General features: G+C 55.6%; 1 protein-coding gene across 3 annotated transcripts in view; it reads left to right on the top strand.

Annotated features, from left to right (window-relative positions):
- ARHGAP39 (Rho GTPase activating protein 39) overlaps nt 1–18,284 on the top strand; it is a 32,284-nt gene that overhangs the window by 10,068 nt on the left and 3,932 nt on the right. The window contains exons 2-8 of one of the 3 annotated variants that reach the window (XM_084907136.1): nt 3,115–3,276; nt 6,112–6,543; nt 6,977–7,060; nt 9,054–10,425; nt 11,523–12,084; nt 15,006–15,098; nt 18,112–18,185. In XM_084907136.1, coding sequence (XP_084763262.1) covers nt 3,197–3,276; nt 6,112–6,543; nt 6,977–7,060; nt 9,054–10,425; nt 11,523–12,084; nt 15,006–15,098; nt 18,112–18,185 — 2,697 coding nt within the window. In that variant the 5' untranslated portion in view covers nt 3,115–3,196. Of the gene's footprint in view, nt 1–3,114; nt 3,277–6,111; nt 6,544–6,976; nt 7,061–9,053; nt 10,426–11,522; nt 12,085–15,005; nt 15,099–18,041; nt 18,186–18,284 lie in introns of all 3 variants that reach the window. The other 2 variants (XM_084907137.1, XM_084907138.1) reach the window with 2 other exon arrangements.

The following is an 18,284-nucleotide window of genomic DNA, read 5'->3' as shown; positions in this document are numbered from 1 at the left end:
CTTGGGAAAACAGCAGTGAGAGTGGCACTCAGGCCTTCTGGAAGCCATGGCTGAGTCAACAGTTGTTTATTCACCGAAATGAACAACAAGATGGAAAAATAGGGAACAAGATTTAAGTCAGAGGAGGATGTCAGCCAACTGGGAGGAGTGAAAGCCTGAGCCTTGAGGGGGCTGAGTATGCGTTGAACAAAGAGGACTTTTAGGGGCACCAGTGGGACGTGGACTTGACAGAAGGGGCTTGTGGCCTGCTGGGCGTGGAGAACGGGGCATGGTGCCTGGGGGCGGGGCCCTGCCAGAGGAAGGTGGGTGCTCTGCCTGCGTTTCTATAGGGCCCCACTCGGGAAATGGGGAGAAGATGGGAAACCCCAACTAGCTGTGGAGCTGCCGATCGATGGCCAAGACGAGGGCCTCTGTGGCCTGGGCTGTGGCTCCCATGCACTTACTAGCAGACTAGCAAGGGTTGGGTCCCGGCTGGAGTGCAGGGGCAGGGCAAAGGTCACCCTGAAGGAGCTATTGCTGGGGAGTCGCCCTCCCCCGCCACCCACCTGGCAGCACCTGATGGCTCCTTAGAAACCCTCGCACCTTGCTTGCTGGCACCTGAGGGAAATGGGTGCTGCTGTGTGGCAGACGGAGAGCCGGCCTGCCAGGGCAGCCAGCCTGGCAGAGCAGGAGGCAGCTGCAGGCCTTCCTGAGAGTCCTGCTGTTGGGGCTCACACAGGGGAGGTGCAGGGCATGGTGTCTTCCATTTGAGCTGGGTTTCTGACTCTTGCAACCAAAAAATGCCTTAATATACCAGAATCTCATTTTCAGAGCAGAGCCTGTAAGAAAACTTGGCAATAGAGCATTCTGGAACAACACACTGATTTCAGTCTGTCCTGACTCTTTTTTTTTTTTTTTTAATATATTTTATTGATTTTTTACAGAGAGGAAAGGAGAGGGATAGAGTTGGAAACATCGATGAGAGAGAATTATCCATCAGCTGCCTCTTGCACACTCCCTACTGGGGATGTGTTCGCAACCAAGGTACATGCCCTTGACCGGAATCGAACCTGGGACCGTTCAGTCCGCAGGCTGACGCTCTATCCACTGAGTCACACCGGTTTTGGCTGTCCTGACTCTTGTTGGGGGGTCCTGACTGCCTGTCCTGTGACCTTAGGGATGAGCAGTAATCAGGGGCAGCAAGGGACCCTGAGGTAGACACAAGAGAAAGGGAAGGAAAGAGGCAATGGAACGGCCGGCGAGAAGACATTTAGAAGAAGATTAGCCCAGGAGACAGAAGGACATTTTTTATAGAACTGTCTCTGCACTAAAAACATTCAAAATGCATAAAGAGAGAAGAGCTCTAAGAAAAGACAAAATTAACCAAAGGAGAGAATGTGAGAGAGCTAAGAAAGAAAAAACAAAAACATTACAAACCTGAGAGCCCAGTTAGCAGCAGCAGGTAACTGGGGGGATGCGGCCAGAAACGAATTGGTCCTCGGAGGACGGGCTGCTCGGAAGAATATGCTGCGTTGGAAAAGCAACAGAGACTAGGGCGGGTAGACCAAAGGGACACAAAAGTACACAGCTTCCAGGGTAAAATTCACAGTGTCTGGCATCCAAAACAAACGGCTAGGCGCCCTCACCGGTTTGGCTCAGTGAATAGAGCATCGGCCTGTGGTCTTAAGGGTCCCAGGTTCGATTCCGGGCAGGGGCATGTACCTTGGTTGCGGGCACATCCCCAGTGTGGAGTGTGCAGGAGGCAGCTGATCGATGTTCCTCTCTCATCGATGTTTCTAACTCCCTCTCCCTTCCTCTCTGTAAAAAATCAATAAAATATATTTTAAAAAACGACGAGGCATGGGAAAAAAAACAGGAAAATATGTCATAATGTAGTGAAAAGTCAACCAAAACTGACACAAAACTGACTGATATGATAGGCTGAGGAGACAAGGTCCTGAAAGCAGATATAATTGCATTCCATACGTTCAAAAACTGAGGGAAACATTGGACACATTAAGTACAGACATGGTAAAGTAAAGACAGTTAACTAAAAAATAAGTAAATCCAAATTAGACTTCTAGAGTTTTAACTAAAATGTCTGAATGCAAGCACACTGGATGGGATTGGCAGCGGAATAGGCATTGCAGAAGCAAAGATGAGTGACTTGCAGACAAAACAGTAAGACTGATCAACGCTAAAACAAGGAGAGGAAAAGTACTTTTAAATAATCAAAAGCAAGAAAGAGCATGATGGAAATGTGGGACAGCTGGCAGGAGGCTGACGTCTGTGTAACCGGAGTTCCCAAAAGGGAGAGCAGGAGGTGGGGGCAGAAAAACTATAAAGATACCTCTACCTACCGTAAAACACACAGGTTATTGTCTACATTTTCCCTAAAAGCCTGTTTGTCTTAACATTTATTTTTATTTTTTTAAATGTCTTTTATTGATTTTTCACAGAGAGGAAGAAAGAGGGATAGAGAGTTAGAAACATTGATGAGAGAGAATCATCGATCAGCTGCCTCTTGCACACCCCCTACTGGAGATGTGCCCGCAACCAAGGTACATGCCCTTGCCCGGAATCGAACCCGGGACCTTTCAGTCCGCAGGCCGATGCTCTATCCACTGAGCCAAACCGGTCCCGGCTGTCTTAACATTCTACAGTTTATCTGGAATCGAGTTTTGGATCAAGGTTCTTATTTTGTTTTTTGTTTTTCCCCGTTTGTGTGTAGTCAACATAACACTTGGAGAAGTCCACTCTTGGTCATGAATCAGGGGCATCAGATATTCTGGAGCGTCGCCCTGTCGGGCTACCTTGTGTGCTTCACCCATGTTGCCACCTTAGCGCCATGCCTGATGCCGGAGGGCACTACATCTGAGAGGCGGTGGGCAGCTTTCCCAGGGCCAGCTGGTGAGGGGGTCTGGATGCCTTCTCATGGGCTGGCCAGGGCTGGGTCCCGGCTGGGGCTCGGGGGTAGGTCTGGGGAACCTGAGAAACTAGCTCAGGACTGGACGCTCCTCCTCGCCAGCGCTCTGGGCTGTGAGGGACCAGCTGGGCTGTTATGGCTCCAAAACCCCAAGGTGTAATAACATGTTTTCTGGGTGTATGTGCTTAGACAGCAGTGCTCTCTTGCAGGGTGGCACCTTGCCTTGTGGTGCTGAAGGGGGCATCCCGATGATCCGCTGACAGTCCGCCGGGGTCACGGGGAGAGGCCGAGATGTCCCAGTTGCAGGACTGCGAATGTGAGAGCCATCATGCTGGCCTGCCCGAGCCTCGGGCCTCGGGGCCGAGCACCAGGTGAGGAAGCCACCGCAGGGCTGGGCCATCAGAGGACTGGCTCAGTGGGGGCGTCGAGGCCAATCTGCACTCGCTTCTGGCTTTGCCCTCTTCCATGGGAGCCTGGCCCAAGGCACCGCCCCACTTTGTGCCCCGGATGCAAGACAGGGGGAGACGTTTTTCTCACGCAAGTGGACACTGCTGCCTGGGCCGACACTCTGCGGGCCTGATGCTGGGCCCAGTCCCGGTGCCCTCCCTGGGCATCGATCCGCCCCAAGGCAGGTAGCTATAGCTCATCCTTTTTCCTTTTTCTTCCATTTTTATTTTTCTAATTTTTAACTTTGTCTGGAAATAATTGCACACTTACAGAAAAGTTGCAAGAACAGGAATGTGTCCTCTGACCAGACTCACCCTTTGTGACCGTTGTGTCCTCTTCCACCCTCACACAGTCGTCCAGGGCGGGCCATAGATGGCATGGCCAGGGTTGGGGCGCATCGCCGGGGAGGTGTCACAGAGTAACCTGACCCTTTAGGGAAGACCTAAATGAGTGGATATGTTGTGGTTGGGCGTGAGACTAGGTCGTCACAAAGACTTCTGTTTTCTCCTGGAATAGATCCCGTGAGAGTTGACAGGTGATTCCACAATTCACAGGGAACACAGGGAACAAAAATAGCCAGGACGTGGCTGAAGAAGCAGGAAGTGGGGTCTGGGAAATCCTGCACCCAGTACACAGCCAGTGCTCCTCAGACACTGGTGCTTCAGGAGCGGCTAAGCCAGTGAACCTCCGACACTGTGCCCTGCCACACCCGTCCGAGGAGCCCTGGCTGTCCATGTGGGAGAAGGAGGCTTCGAATCACAAACAAAAGTCAGGTAGATTAAGAATTTCATGAAATGTAAAACTTTGCAAGTAAACTTAGAATATTTTTTACCTAGAAATAGAGATTTCTTAAACACAATAGACACGAGAAATTATGAAGAAAAAGGTTTATAGGGACCCACCTGCGTGTGGTGCTCCCGTGGCCATCCTGGCCAGTTTTTCAATAAATCCTTGCCTGCTTTTTTAAATCAAAAAAAAAGAAAAAGGTTTATAAATTCAAATATGTTACAAGTTTTTCATCAAAAGTCAAGGTATTATAGAGTGAAAAGACAAACCTCAAGCTTTTTTTAAAAAAATAGATTTTTTATTGATTTTAGAGAGGAAATGAGAGGGGGAGGGAGATAGAAACATCAGTGATCAGAGAGAATCATTGATGGACTGCCTCCTGCATGCCCCCCACTGGGGATCAAGCCTGTAACCCCGGGCATGTGCCCTGACGAGAAATCAAACCCTGGTTCTTAGGTCGATCCTCAATCCTCAGCAACGCTGCTTGGGCTCAAAAGATTTATTTTATTTTTTTAAATAAAACTTCTGTTACCCTAGCTGGTTTGGCTCAGTGGATAGAGCGTCGGTCTGAGGACTAATCCCAGGTTTTATTCCGATTAAGGGCACATGCCCAGGTTTTGGGCTCGATCCCCAATGTGGGGAGTACAGGAGGCAGCTGATCAATGATTCTCTTTCTCTCTCCCTTCCTCTCTGAAATAAAAATAAATAAGTAAATAAATAAGTGCAAATCAGTAAGAAAAAAAATTCAATGTGCAAAAGTTACATGTGTTTTTAGTAAAGGACAAATACAAAAGGCTCATGAATTATTAGAAAGATGCTTGACTTATTTAATAATCAGGAAAAATTAAAACCACATACATGGATATTCATTATATTAATCTATGTTGGTGTATGTTTAAAAATTTGTTATAAAAATTTTTTTAAAAACTTATCCATCAAGGGGTGAGGGTGTAAAGTTGTAGCAAATTCTACTAAAGGTAATCCTCTCCACAATTTCTGCACAACTACATACGTAGAGGCATCTGCATGGCTTCTTATAAAAGAGCGTACAGAACTCTGTCTGGTTACTGTGACGGTCCTTCTCTGCCATTAAGTCTGGTTCCACATTAAAACACATCTTTACACGGAGGTAGTGCTGCCCCAAGGACAGACATGGACCTCACCCCAAAACTTTGAAGATCAACATGGAAAGTCTCATCTACTGTACACTGCAGTAGAAAAATACACTTTTTTAGAGGTTAATGTGTTCTAACTTTGTCCAATTGCAAAAGTTAGCAATCCGTAACATTGTCGACACCCAGAGACTACAGCAAAGTAGAGAGTGTTGGAAGCATCTGAGCGCCTGCTCCCTGTGTGCCATCGGTTTGCTCAATGCACTCTGTTGACAGTTCTCAGAAACAAGGAAGAAAGGGGTCTGACACATGGCAGCTGCCAGTGCTCCACGAGGTCTCTGTTACAAGACGCTCAGGACGGAGCCCTACCTCCAGCATGGGAGGGAGGGGCATGGGCACAGTGTGTGGCCAGCAGCCGGCGATGGTGCCGCAGGCTGAGCCCCCAGTGCTAACGTAGTGGGCCCAGTGGCGAGAGGCAGCAGCTTGCACACGGCAGGCCCTTCAGCGGGAGGGCTGCAATGTGAAGGTGGAGAGCCTGGCCCCTGGGCTGTGGACCTGCCAGCCCTTGACTCTCCGGTGCTCTGGGCACTAACGGGGAAGCTGGAGGAAGGCCATCTTTCCAACATTCTTCTAACCTGACATGGTTTCTGTGATGGCCTGATCGTTTGTCCCCGCGAAGAGGAGACACTGGTAAGCTTCAAGAAGGTCTTGTGATATAGGGCGGCTGTCTTGCATTTGAAGCTGCGTTGTGAGGAAGTGCCCCCTGCAGGGCGCCCAGGGGGTGGGCGCTCCATGGTGCTGGGCTGGGCTGGGGCTGGGGCCGGGCTGCCGGGCCACACACTCATGCCGGCTCTTCCGCAGGCTGGAGTGGGTGGAGATCATCGAGCCGCGCACCCGCGAGCGCATGTACGCCAACCTGGTGACCGGTGAGTGCGTGTGGGACCCGCCCGCGGGCGTCCGCATCAAGCGCACCAGCGAGAACCAGTGGTGGGAGCTCTTCGACCCCAACACGTCGCGCTTCTACTACTACAGCGCCACCACGCAGCGCACCGTGTGGCACCGGCCGCAGGGCTGCGACATCATCCCCCTGGCCAAGCTGCAGACACTGAAGCAGAATACAGAGTCCCCTCGCGCCTCTGCCGACAACAGCCCCGGGCGCGGCAGCAGCCTCAGCCGAGAGGGCAGCACCAGCTCCTCCCTGGACCCCGAGCCAGACCCTGGGGAGAAGGCACAGGAGCCGCTGGGGAGGAGCAGGCAGATGGCATTTGGGGCTGCAAAGGAGGAAAGTGGCAGGTGGGCGCTGCGGGGCAGGTGTGGGGCTGGCTGGGTTTCACCAGGGACAGTGGAAACCTGGAGACCTAACTTGCACAGTGGGGTCCATCTCGCTCCTCTGAGGATGATGGCCATTCCTGGAAGGGAAGGGGTGGAGGCACAGGCAGATTCTGTGTGTTTGGCACCTGCACTGCTGGTGTGGTGCTCCTGCATGGGGGATGGGGAGGAGGAGGGGGCGGCTGGAGGCCACACGGGTCAGTTCAGACGGAAGAAATACTCATTTGCCCTGATGGAGGGGACAGCTTAGTGGGCAGGAGCCAGGACACTGGGGTCACACCCGAGAAACATAAAGGGTGACACACCCAAAAACACACATTCTTAAAGGGAAACTGTGCTGTTTTAAATGCACCTATTTCTACATGTTCATGTCCTTTGTTTCATTTCGCTGTTTCAGCTCTTCCCCACCAGGAGTGTTTCCTGAGAAGGACTATGAGGTTTACCGGGATTACAGTGCAGACGGCCAGCTTCTTCACTACAGGTAGAGCCCGCCGTCTCAGGATTGGTCCTGTCTCCAGAGGGTGGTTTTCTTGGCAGCTCTCAGGTGAGCTGGAAAAGTGTCTAGCTCAGCAGGAAGCACCTAGCGGCTGTGCGTAGCGGGGCTGCCGGCACAGGGTAGGGGCCTCCGGAGCGGCCCCAGGCTCCTGTGGCAGCTTTTGGGTCTAGAAGAACCTTGTCTCTGCCCACCTTGGGGAATCACAAGGCCTCTGGCCAAGCAACAAGCTCCTCAGAATGTAGTCTTCCTGGGAGCTCCCAGCCGCACACCAAACACTTCCCAGGTGAAGGGGGCACCTTGGCTTTAATGGTAGGGAAGGGGGCTTGGGCCTCTCTTGGCCCTGGGTTTGACCTTGCAGGGTGTTGGAAGGTTCTGGAAATTAGGCTTGGGCCCCCGGGGTGCAGCAGCCATTATGCTGGGTGGGGCCATTCCTTGGCCAGCTCTTGTGTCCAGGCTGCAGCAGGAGTCTCCTGCCACGGCTGTGGGGGTCTAGGTGGGTGTGTGCCTGTGGGTGGTCTGGGTTCCCCAGCACAGACCAGGAGTAACCCCAGTGCTGGGCAGGAATTTGAAGACCTGAAGGGCCTTTGCTCCGGCAGTTTCAATGGTTGAGCTTAGAAGTACCGGGGTTTGTACGTCAACACCCCAGGAGGGGATCTGCGCCGATCCTGGGTCCAGCCATGTGGCTGTGTGACCATGGGCGTGTTTCCAGCCTCCTTGTGCCTCTGTCCTCGTCAGCAACGCAGGTGCGGGAGGCTGGCTGAGTGGCCTCTGTGCTGTGGCAGTGCTGGGAAAACTTCCCAAGGTGCAGGGCAGCCAACCTTAAAAGGAATACGGGGCCGAGAGAATGAAGAAAGAGGCTGACAACTCCAGAACTAAAAGTTATCATTAAGGGAGCTGACAGACAGTAGCTGAGGCCTGGGTCTCTGCACCCAAAGGGGATGTGCGTGTGATATATGTGGCCTCCCGGGACACATGGCTGTAGACCACACGTTACAACATAAAACAAGTCTCTGCAAGTTGAAGAAGATGAAAATCATATCAAGCATCTTCTCATCACAGTGGAATGAAATTTGAAATCATCTACAGTAAAAATACCCCCAAACCTTCAAACACATGGAGGCTAACTAGCCTGTTATTAAACAATGAATGGGTCACCAATAAGATCAGGAAAGAAATAAAAAACGAATGGAAACCTATAAAAACGAACACGCAACAACCCAAAACCTCTGGGACACAGCAAACGCAGTCCTGAGAGGCTTACCTCAAAAAGCAAGAAGAAAATAACACTAAACTATTCAATCCTGCAACTTAAAGAATTAGAAAGAGAAGAACAAGAAAAGTCCAGGGTAAGTAGAAGGTAGGAAATAATCAAGATTAGCGCAGAAATAAATGACAGAGTCTAAAAACCAATACAAAAAAAACCAATGAAACCAAGAGTAGTTCTTTGAAAAGATAAACAAGGTTGATGAACCATTAGCCATGCTCATCAAGAAACAAAGAGGGGGAAAAAAGAAACAAAGAGGAAACTCAAATAAGTAAAATCAGGAACTAAAGCAGTGCTTAACAGCTGACACCACAGAAACACGCAGGATTGTGAGAACACGCTGAGCAGCTGACTCCACAGGCCTCTGGGAGGGCTGCCCCACTGTTGAGACAGTGCCGTGTGGCCTGGGCCGGGGTCCTTACAAGGAGTGTCACAAGGCAGTCCTATTGGGGCCTGGGGGAGCTCCTTGCCGGAGAGCCCCCTGGAGGGGAAGCCTGCAGGGCTGGGTTCGGAGGTGTGTGTAGGAGCTCCCAGGACAAGAGGGTGTACAGGTAGTTTACAGAGAGCTCCTCCCTTAAGGACCAGGCCCCCACGGGGAGCGGGGAGGAGGAGGAGGAAGAGAAATGACCAGGAAGGGGGGTGATGTTCCAGGCTGGCAGCATCCCGTGCGCCCCAGTGTCGCCTCCAGGTAACCTGTGCCTGTCCCTCCCCCAGGACCTCCTCCCTCCGGTGGAACTCGGGCACCAAGGAGCGCATGCTCATCAAAGTTGCTGACCGGGAGCCCAGCTTCCTCTCCCCACAGGGCAACGGGTACCCCCTGGACAGCCAGCCTGGGGGCCGCTCCCGCAGACCCTCGGGTGGGCAGCACTCACCCAGCCTGCAGACCTTTGCCCCGGACACAGACAGCTCAGTCTTCTTCCCGGAGCGGAGGCCATCGCCCTTCCTGAAGAGGTCCGAGCTGGGGAGCTGCTCCCCCCTGCTGACCCAGCCCCGCAAGCCGGCCTGCGACTCACAGCCCTCTTCCCCGCGCTATGCCTACGAGCCCCCCCTTTATGAAGAGCCCCCCATCGAGTTTCAGGCCCCCATCTACGATGAACCCCCCATGGACGTGCAATATGAGGCCGGCGGTGCCTGCCAGGGTGGCTCCCCCCAGCGCTCTCCGGGCCAGAAGCCCGTGCCCTTCCCGCAGTCGCCCAAGCATGCCTCTGCCTCCCCCTTCCAGCAGCTGGTGCTCACCCGACAGAAGTGCCCAGAGCGCTTCCTGAGCCTGGAGTACAGCCCTGCGGGCAAGGAGTATGTGCGACAGCTGGTGTACGTGGAGCAGGCCGGCTCTAGCCCCAGGCTGCGGGCAGGCCCACGGCACAAGTACATGCCCAACCCTGGTGGGGGGTCCCTCTCGCTACAGCCCAGCCCCTGCCTGCTGCGGGACCAGCGCCTGGGGGTCACATCCGGGGACTACAGCAGCATGGAGGGGCCTGAGGTGCGGCATGCCCCTCCGCCCTCGCCGCTCCCCCAGGCCCAGGACGATGCCATGTCCTGGTCTAGCCAGCAGGACACCATGTCCTCCACAGGCTACTCCCCAGGCACACGCAAGAGAAAGAGCAGGAACCCCTCTCTGTGCCATGCCCCCAGTGCCTCGTCCACCGATAGCCCAGGGGACCTGGACCTGCTCCCACAGTCCCTGGCTGAGGAGCGTCCCAAGTGTGGGCCCAGCCTGGCCCCGAAGCACATGGAGGCCAAGACGGGCGAGGCAGACGGGGCACGGGGGGGAGCCGAGCCCTTCCTGGCGCAGGCGAGGCTGGCCTGGGAGGCTCAGCAGGCCCACTTCCACATGAAGCAGAGGGGGAGCTGGGACTCCCAGCAGGATGGCTCAGGCTACGAGAGCGACGGGGCCGTGCCCCTGCCCATGCCCGGGCCTGTGGTGCGCGCCTTCAGCGAGGACGAGGCCTTGGCCCAGCAGGAGAGCAGCCGGCACTGGCAGAGGGGCGCCTTGGAGAGGCTGGCCTTCCCCCAGATCTTGCTCGAGAAAAGCGTCTCTGTGCAGACCAACCTGGCCTCCCCTGAACCCTACCTCCACCCTTCACAGGTACGGACAGCTGGTGGGGCAGGTAGTGGCTCCAAGACATGGTGGGCGGCTCACTGTGCTGACAGCCAGGTGGACAGGTAGCAAATACCTCCTTCTGAGGACTCCCAGGGCCGCCCCCTCACCTCCGTTCCTGGTGAGGCCCAGCTGGGTGCTAGCAGGTCACCTGGGGCCAGAGGCCTTGCCCTGGTTCCAGGCCGTGGTTGCAGGGGAGATGGACAGGCCTGCCCACCCTGAGTCTGAGCCTCTTTCTCCCCCCTGTGAACAGCTGTCAGGTGAGGGCAGTGCAGGTGGGGTGTCAGGTCACTCAGAGCTTCCTGAACTCCCACACCAGGGAGCCTGACACCAACCCTGGGGCTGATGAGCTCACCTGGGCCAGTAGCCCCAGGACCTCAGGCTCCGGCTCCAGCTGTGGCTGTGGCTGTGGTTGAAGCAGAGGCCCGCCCGGATGTGTCCTGGGGCAGCACCAGGCAGAGGCCAAGGTCAGCCCTAGGAGCCTGCATGCACCTCCTGTCCAGGCTGCATGTTGGGAACGTGGTGTTGGCTGATGTTCTGGTTCTCACCTCCTGACCTGCCTTATGAAGCCTCAACTGAGGGTCTACACTGCTCTCTGCTCACAAGGCCTCGCAGTGTCAGGCTCCTGCGTCTACTCCCAGCCCTGCCAGGGAGCCGTGCCCAGTGGCCTTGGGTGGTCAGCATCCCCGTGGCAGGGCCACCTGAGTGGCCCTCCAGGCTAGAGAGCTCAGAGCTCATTCCTGTCCACAGCTCATAGCACTGGAGGACGATGGACAGACAGGAAGAGGCTGGCCCCCCCAAACCTAGGCCTCAGGAGTGGGGAGGGGCCTTTCTAGATCTCTGCGCAGCCTTGCACGGGGAGGATGCTGTCCATCTTTGTGAGGCTGGTAGAAGTTGAGGCGGCCAAAGCTGGAGGCATAGCCTGGCGCCATCATAGGATACCCTGCAGATGTTGTGCCCTGCCTCCCCTCAAGCAGATTCACTGAAAGCCCCACTGAGCACCTTGGGACTGGTGGGAGGGCATGCCTGTCACCTGGCTGGGTTACATAGGGCCCGCTCCCTCACAGCCCCTCTCTCCCTCCCAGTCTGAGGACCTCGGCTCCTGTGCCCAGTTTGAGAGCGGCCGACAGCCCCGGAGTGTGATGCCCAGTGCCAGCTGCGTGTTCCCCACATTCACTCTGCGCAAGCCGTCCTCAGAGACCGACATCGAGAACTGGGCCTCTAAACACTTCAACAAGCACACGCAGGGCCTCTTCCGGCGGAAAGTGTCCATCGCCAACATGCTGGCCTGGAGCAGCGAGTCCATCAAGAAGCCCATGATCGTGACCAGCGACCGCCACGTGAAGAAGGAGGCGTGCGAGATCTTCAAGCTGATCCAGATGTACATGGGTGACCGGCGTGCCAAGGCGGACCCGCTGCACGTGGCCCTGGAGATCGCCACCAAGGGCTGGAGCATGCAGGGCCTGCGGGACGAGCTGTACATCCAACTCTGCCGGCAGACCACGGAGAACTTCCGCCTGGAGAGCCTGGCCCGAGGCTGGGAGCTCATGGCCATCTGCCTGGCCTTTTTCCCACCCACACCCAAGTTTCACTCCTACTTGGAGGGCTACATCTACCGGCACATGGACCCCGTTAACGACACCAAAGGTAAGGCCCTGCACATGGCCCATAGCACCCCAGGCTCTGCCGCCAGCCAGCCAAGGGCCGAGCCGAGAGCTCTCTGGCCTGCGTGGGGCAGTGCCTCAGAGAAGCAGGTAGGGGGCGGGCCCAGGCACTCCAAGCAAACACCAGGTTTGTGCACGTGCATCCTCGGGAGCCCCTCCTCGGCACTGAGGCCCGGAGAATAGCCACAGGGTCCCTGGCCACAGGCCGATAGGTTGGGGGCCAGGACAAGAACTCATGGTACCCATGACTCAGCCAGCTGGTGTCCACTCTGCTCGGAGGCCGCTGTGGCCAGATGCCCTGCTTGACCAGGCAGGAAGGCCCCAGTCAGCCCATGTGTGCGTACTGCAGTCACTCTGAAGTGTCCGTTGGCCGGGGTGGTGACTGCCCTGGCCAGGCTCAGGCTGTGTGTGCTGAGAACGGGGATCCTGGAGGAGGGTTCCTGGGAGCAGGGAGGAGCGTGGTGACCGTAGTGTATCGGCCCAGCCCTGGGTCTGGCAAGACACCCGCAGACCATCAGGATGCTGCAGACTGAGCAGGTGCTGAGCTGCCCCAAGAGGTCAGGGGTCGGGACCAACATAGTAGCCCCTGCTTACAGCTGCCGGGGTCAAGTGCAGGGCCAGTGTCCACGCTGGGCTCCTGACGTCCACGTGTTGTGTTCGTCTGGGCCCAGGCCTGGCCTACTTAAGGGAGGGTTTGGGGCTCAGGTGCTGCCAACCAAGCGGTTGGACTGATTCCCGGGCCAGGCAGAGTGAGCACGGGGGCAGGGCCTTAAATGGCATCTGGACACACATGTGCACAGGCCCATGCTGACACGCTCTGCAGTCAGTCGTGCCACAGCCTGCTCTGCAGGATGACGGTGCACCAGTCTCGGAGTGGGGCCAGGCATCTCTGCTTGTGACGGGGCTGCAGCGCAGCACACACAGTGCTGCTCCCAGGGGACAGGATTGAGCACAGGCACCATCCAGCATGTCTGCTGCTTGGGAGCCAGGAGATTTTCACACGGGCAAGCAGGGTTTTTTTTAAATATATATTTGATTGATTTTTTTACAGAGAGGAAGAGAGAGGGATAGAGAGTTAGAAACATCAATGAGAGAGAATCATAGATCAGCTGCCTCCTGCACACCCCACCACTGGGGATGTGCCCATAACCAATGTACATGCCCTTGACCGGAATCGAACTTGGAGCCCTTCAGTCCACAGGCCGATGCTCTATCCACTGAGCGGAATCTTGAGCACGATTTCCCCGGGCGGCTCCTGCATGTGTAGCCAAGTAGGCTGGCAGGCGGCCTGGCTTTTCTCAGTCCTCCTGGGCCCCTCCAGGAGCAGGGCGTCCCGTGGGCTCCTGGTTCAGCTCAGTGTCTTCCAAAGGCCTTACAATGTCACTCCTCTGAGTTGAAAGCTTGGAAGAGTGTCCACTGCTCAGCATAGAGCCGGCAGGTCCCCAGGGAGTGCCTGCTGAGGTGAAAGGTGAGTGAGCATGTACAAAGGTCGGGGCTTCCAGGACCTTCCTGCCTGCACTTCTTTGGGCACGGACGTTTGTGCACTAGCGTCCTCGTGTTTGTGTGTGAGAGCCTGGCTGGCGGTGAGAGGGAATTGGATCGGCCTACGCAGCCATGGCTGAGTGAGGCCAGGATGGTCTCAGGAAGACTGGGTGTCTGTGGGCACACTGGCAGAGACCTGCGTCTGGGCTGTGGGATCTGGTCTCACTTCTGTGTCGCGGGGCTGCCCTCTCACCTTGAGACCTACTCCTAGTGTCTGCCACAGGCCCAGCCCAGAGGAGAGGCTTTGTGCTCCCTCCCGTTGGCCCCCGTCAAGAACGTGGGTGCTGGCTGATCGTAGGGCAGGCCTCATCAGCCCAGGAGGATGCAGCCTCTGCTCAGAACAAGGGAATGGCAGCCTGTCCCAGGAGTGCTGGCGAGGGCAGAGCTGAGCTTGCTGCCATGTGGGGCACCTCATCCTGACCATCCTGCTAGCTGAGACTTGGAAGCCTTTAGTTCATCTGCTAGCATGTATGTGACATCTACTGTGGGGTCACTACCCTTGGGAACCAAGGCAGAACACGCTGAACTCTAGTTCACATGTTCCCCACCCCCAGCTTAGCCTCATCTCAGACTTGTTCACACCTTTATGCCAGCCAACATCAGGAAATTAAAGAATGTACTACTGAATAACCCATGTTTAAAATAACCCTAATTTTCAAAAGGAAAATTAGAAAGCATTTTGATCTGAAAGAAAAAGAAAGTAAGACATTTTTAATATGTAAGATGCAACCAATGCAGTTCTTAGAGGGAAATTTATAGCAACAACTAGTAAATGCCAATATATTTATCACAGTAAAAAAAATAATAATAAAAATAAATAAATAAATAAAAAATGATACCCACAAGGAAAATAAGATATGAAGTTAAAGACTTTAGCTTCTATTTTAAGAAACTTCTAAAAAAAAAAAAGAAAAAAAGAAGAAGTAAATTATATTAAAAGTAAACCGAATAAAGGAAATAAGATCAAAATAGAAGTCAGTGAAAGGGAAAATTCTATATAATAAAAAGATAATATACAAATCAACCGAACATCAGAATAACCGGTAGCTATGACGCCCACTGACTACCAGGGGGCAGATGCTCAAAGCAGGAGCTGCCCCCCCTGATGGTCAGTGTGCTCCCACAGGGGGGGGTGCCACTCAGCCAGAAGCCAGGCTCACTGTTGGCGAGCCCAGCAGCAGTTGTAGGAGCCTCTCCCGCCTCTGTGGCAGCACTAAGGATGTCCGACTGCTGTTGGACTGTGAGAGGGCACAGCTTCCCCACTGACCGGGCAGACCTAGGGGCCTCCTGCAGCCACAGGGCACCAATGGGCACTCTCCGGCCTCTGTGTTCGTGGTCCTCACGGCTCTGTTTGCTCCCCAGTGACACAGCACATGAAGCAGCTCCTGGACAGGAACTCTAAGAAGAAGTCCAAGTTGAGAAAGAAACCCAAGCCCTATGTTGAGGAGCCAGATGGTAGGGCCTCTCTCTGCAGCCCCTGCGCTGCTCTGCACAGCTCTGCTCTGGCCTCGGCCACCTGGCCTCTCTAACCGCTTCTGGGCTGGGGTTGGGCACTAACCATCAGCCTCCGGCCTCCTGAGCCGGCTGGAGGCCCTGGTCACTGACGGGCTCCTGGGGGAAGACGCACACGCCTCCAGCTCAGGCCTCCCTGGAGCCCTGGCTCAGAACCACACCCTGCCCAAGCTCTAGGGAAGCCGTTCACCTGAGGCTGCCCTCCCTGTGGGGGGACTAAGGACTGCTGCTGTCAGGCTCACCTCCCCTTCTTCACTCTGCTTACCTGCTCCTTCTCCCCTGAGCTCCTCCACTGGGTCCTTCCTCAGGGCTGCCCTGGGCAGGAGAAGGGGCTGTTGGAACCCAGGATTCCTGCTGCTCTTGGTCTTGCTGGCCCAGGAGTCGAAGGAGCTTTGAGCTCCTGCCTGAGCCCACTTCTTGAGAATCAGCTGCAGCAGCAGGTGGGGCTGGGGGTGCAGTGATCCTGTCCCTGGGACCTGCAGTCTGGGGTGCTGTGGGTGGGAGGAATGTCTGCCTGGCGCAGACTCTGGGAGACCTGCTTTCGTCCCTCTGTGGGCCTGTCTCCGATCTGTAACAGGATGGGCGTGACCTGGTGAGTCCTGACGAGGCCAGACGGGCAGTGGGCGTGGAGCAGAACACCCACAACACTGCCAGGGTTTCCCTGGGCTGCCCGTGGGCACTGCTCACCCCATGCACGCAGCGGACACCCACGTCCTGGCCCAGGGGGCTGTGCCCACTGCAGCACGTGGTACAGAGCGATCTGTGCACTCCTGGCCTCACTCTGTGGTCCTCCCTGTGATACCAGCCTCTGAGGTCAGCCCTCCAGCCCCTGAGAGACAGGTGTCCCGCCCCATCCTGCAGAGGAGGGGCCTCGGGCCACAAAGGCTGCATCTGGCCCGTCACCAGCTGAGATGTGGCAGCCTCTGGGTCTTTAGATCACAGCCTCTAGCAGGGGTTGGGTCCGGCCCCAGGAAGCCTGGGGACAAGGTCAGGGGTGTCTCCCACAGTCCCCAAGACAAGGACTGGAGGCACATACCCCTCTGCCCAGAGGGGAGTAGGCCTTCCCCAGTGTGAGGGCCAGCAGCTGCTGCAAAGTGCTCCCTGGCCTCCATTGCTGGAGCACCGTCCATTCCAAACAGAGCTCCCCGGAAGGGCCATGTCCACAGCGGCTCAGAGGCGGCACCTAGGGTTCTCTGCCAGGGTCAGTGTCCCCAGGGCCTGAGAGAGTCTCTAGGTTCAGGCATCATGAAAAGGGTTTGGGGCTCGTTTTTTGTTTAGTTGGCTCACTTTAAAAAAGAATCCCCTTGTCAGTTTAAGTAACAAAACTCTTACGAAAATTAGAAATGAAAAGATTTTTATGACTAAGACATGTAGAGTGTGTTTTTTGAAATTTCTTTTAATTTTAAAAATATATATATTTTATTGATTTTTTACAGAGAGGAAGAGAGAGGGACAGAGAGTTAGAAATATTGATGAGAGAGAAATATCGATCAGCTGCCTCCTGCACACCCACCGGGGATGTGCCCGCAACTAAGGTACATGCCCTTGACCAGAATCGAACCCGGGACCTTTAAGTCCACAGGCCGACGCTCTATCCACTGAGCCAAACCAGCTTTGGCTATTTTTTTTTAATTTATAGAGAGGAAGGAGAGGGAGAGAGAGTATGGATGTGAGAGTGAAACATTGATCCACTGCCTCCTACACACCCCTGCCCAGGATCAAGCCCATAGCCGGGGCATGTGGTCTGGCTGGGATGGGACAGCAGCCTTTCCATCAGGGGACGCTGCCCAGCCACTGGACCACACTGGCCAGGGCTGCTAGTGTTTTTCACCCTGGGATCTAAGAACCCTATGTCCACAAAAAACTGACTTCTTTAAAAGACTCAGACGTTTCGATTTGAGATTTGGGTCTAGAGTCTTCCCTTGGGCAAGCAGGCAGGCCCAGTAGGGTACAGTCCAGCCACCTGTCTTTCTGTCCCTGGGTCTGCAGCTGGCCAGATGCTCCTCTGGGCTTGGCCTCACTGTGTGTTCTCTGTCCCGCTGCTGCTCCCTTCTCATCCCCTCTCTGGGCTCCATATGTTCCAGACCCACCTAAGCAAGGTCTCCTTCTCTCCTCCTCCCTTCTCATCTCTGTCTGGAGAGCTCTGGCCAAGGCCCCTGCGATCCTTGCCCTTAGAATGCTGGCCAACCCCCCAGCGAGAAGTGGGCTGGCAGAGGCAGAGGTGGAGGAAGCTGAGACTCCAAAGGCATCCTTGAAAGGCATGGTCTTTCCAGGGCACTGTCCTCCCAGGCTCAGACACAGCATCCCCTCCACTCTCATCCCCTTTGCACCCTGGACCATGCCTGGGCCTCCCTCTCCTGACTCCCACCCAGGCAGCCCTCAGCCCTGCAGGTAGCGGGTCCTGGGGCCAAAGCCCTCTCCCAGGGCAGCCCAGGGTTCCCATGAGAAGGGCTGCAGGAGAGCAGGGCCTGGTGTCTAGCCAGCCCGACCTCCCCTAGTGCTGGCCCAGCACAGCACGTCCCGAGGACCCCTAGGTGCTACACGGAGATGGCTCTGCAGGGCCAGCGGGGGAGGGAGCCTGAGGTTTGGAGTCCCTGGAACCCAAGCCTTGCCCTGACCTTTCTGCGACTCCTCCTGGGGAACAGACCTGAATCCAAACTGCCCCCCCTGGTTGGATGGACAGGAGGGGGGTGGGCCAGCGAGAGGTTCCTCCACCCTGGCTCCTCTGGAGGTGGGAGAAGTGCCCCTTGCTTCTGTGCGTTTTGCTCCAGAGGACAACTCTGGAGAATGAGGACCCGCTGCCCTGGGCTGGGAGGGTGGGGCCTGTGGCCACCCGAGCGCTGGCCGAGGCTGCCTCTCTCACTCCTCTGCTGCTTCCTCTCTCAGTCACGGGCTGGCTGCAGCCCCTGTGCCACACACCTCGACGCCGAGCTGACCGGCACCCGTTCCTTTCCAGGGGTGGCGATCAGCACATATGCCAAGTACTGCTACCACAAGCTGCAGAAGGCAGCCCTGACGGGGGCCAAGAAGGTACACTGTCTCCTGGATGGCCTGGCGGGTGGGGCGCGGGACTCTCGGGCAGCCTACCCATGGGGGCAATGAGAGCCACGGCGGAAGGTGCCGGGGAGA

Source organism: Pipistrellus hanaki (assembly GCF_964339955.1).
Source record: "Pipistrellus hanaki genome assembly, contig: scaffold_41, whole genome shotgun sequence".
NCBI classification, from domain to species: domain Eukaryota; kingdom Metazoa; phylum Chordata; class Mammalia; order Chiroptera; family Vespertilionidae; genus Pipistrellus; species Pipistrellus hanaki.
The sequence above is the reverse complement of the archived record's forward strand: the minus strand, read 5'-3'. Positions and strand labels throughout refer to the sequence as shown.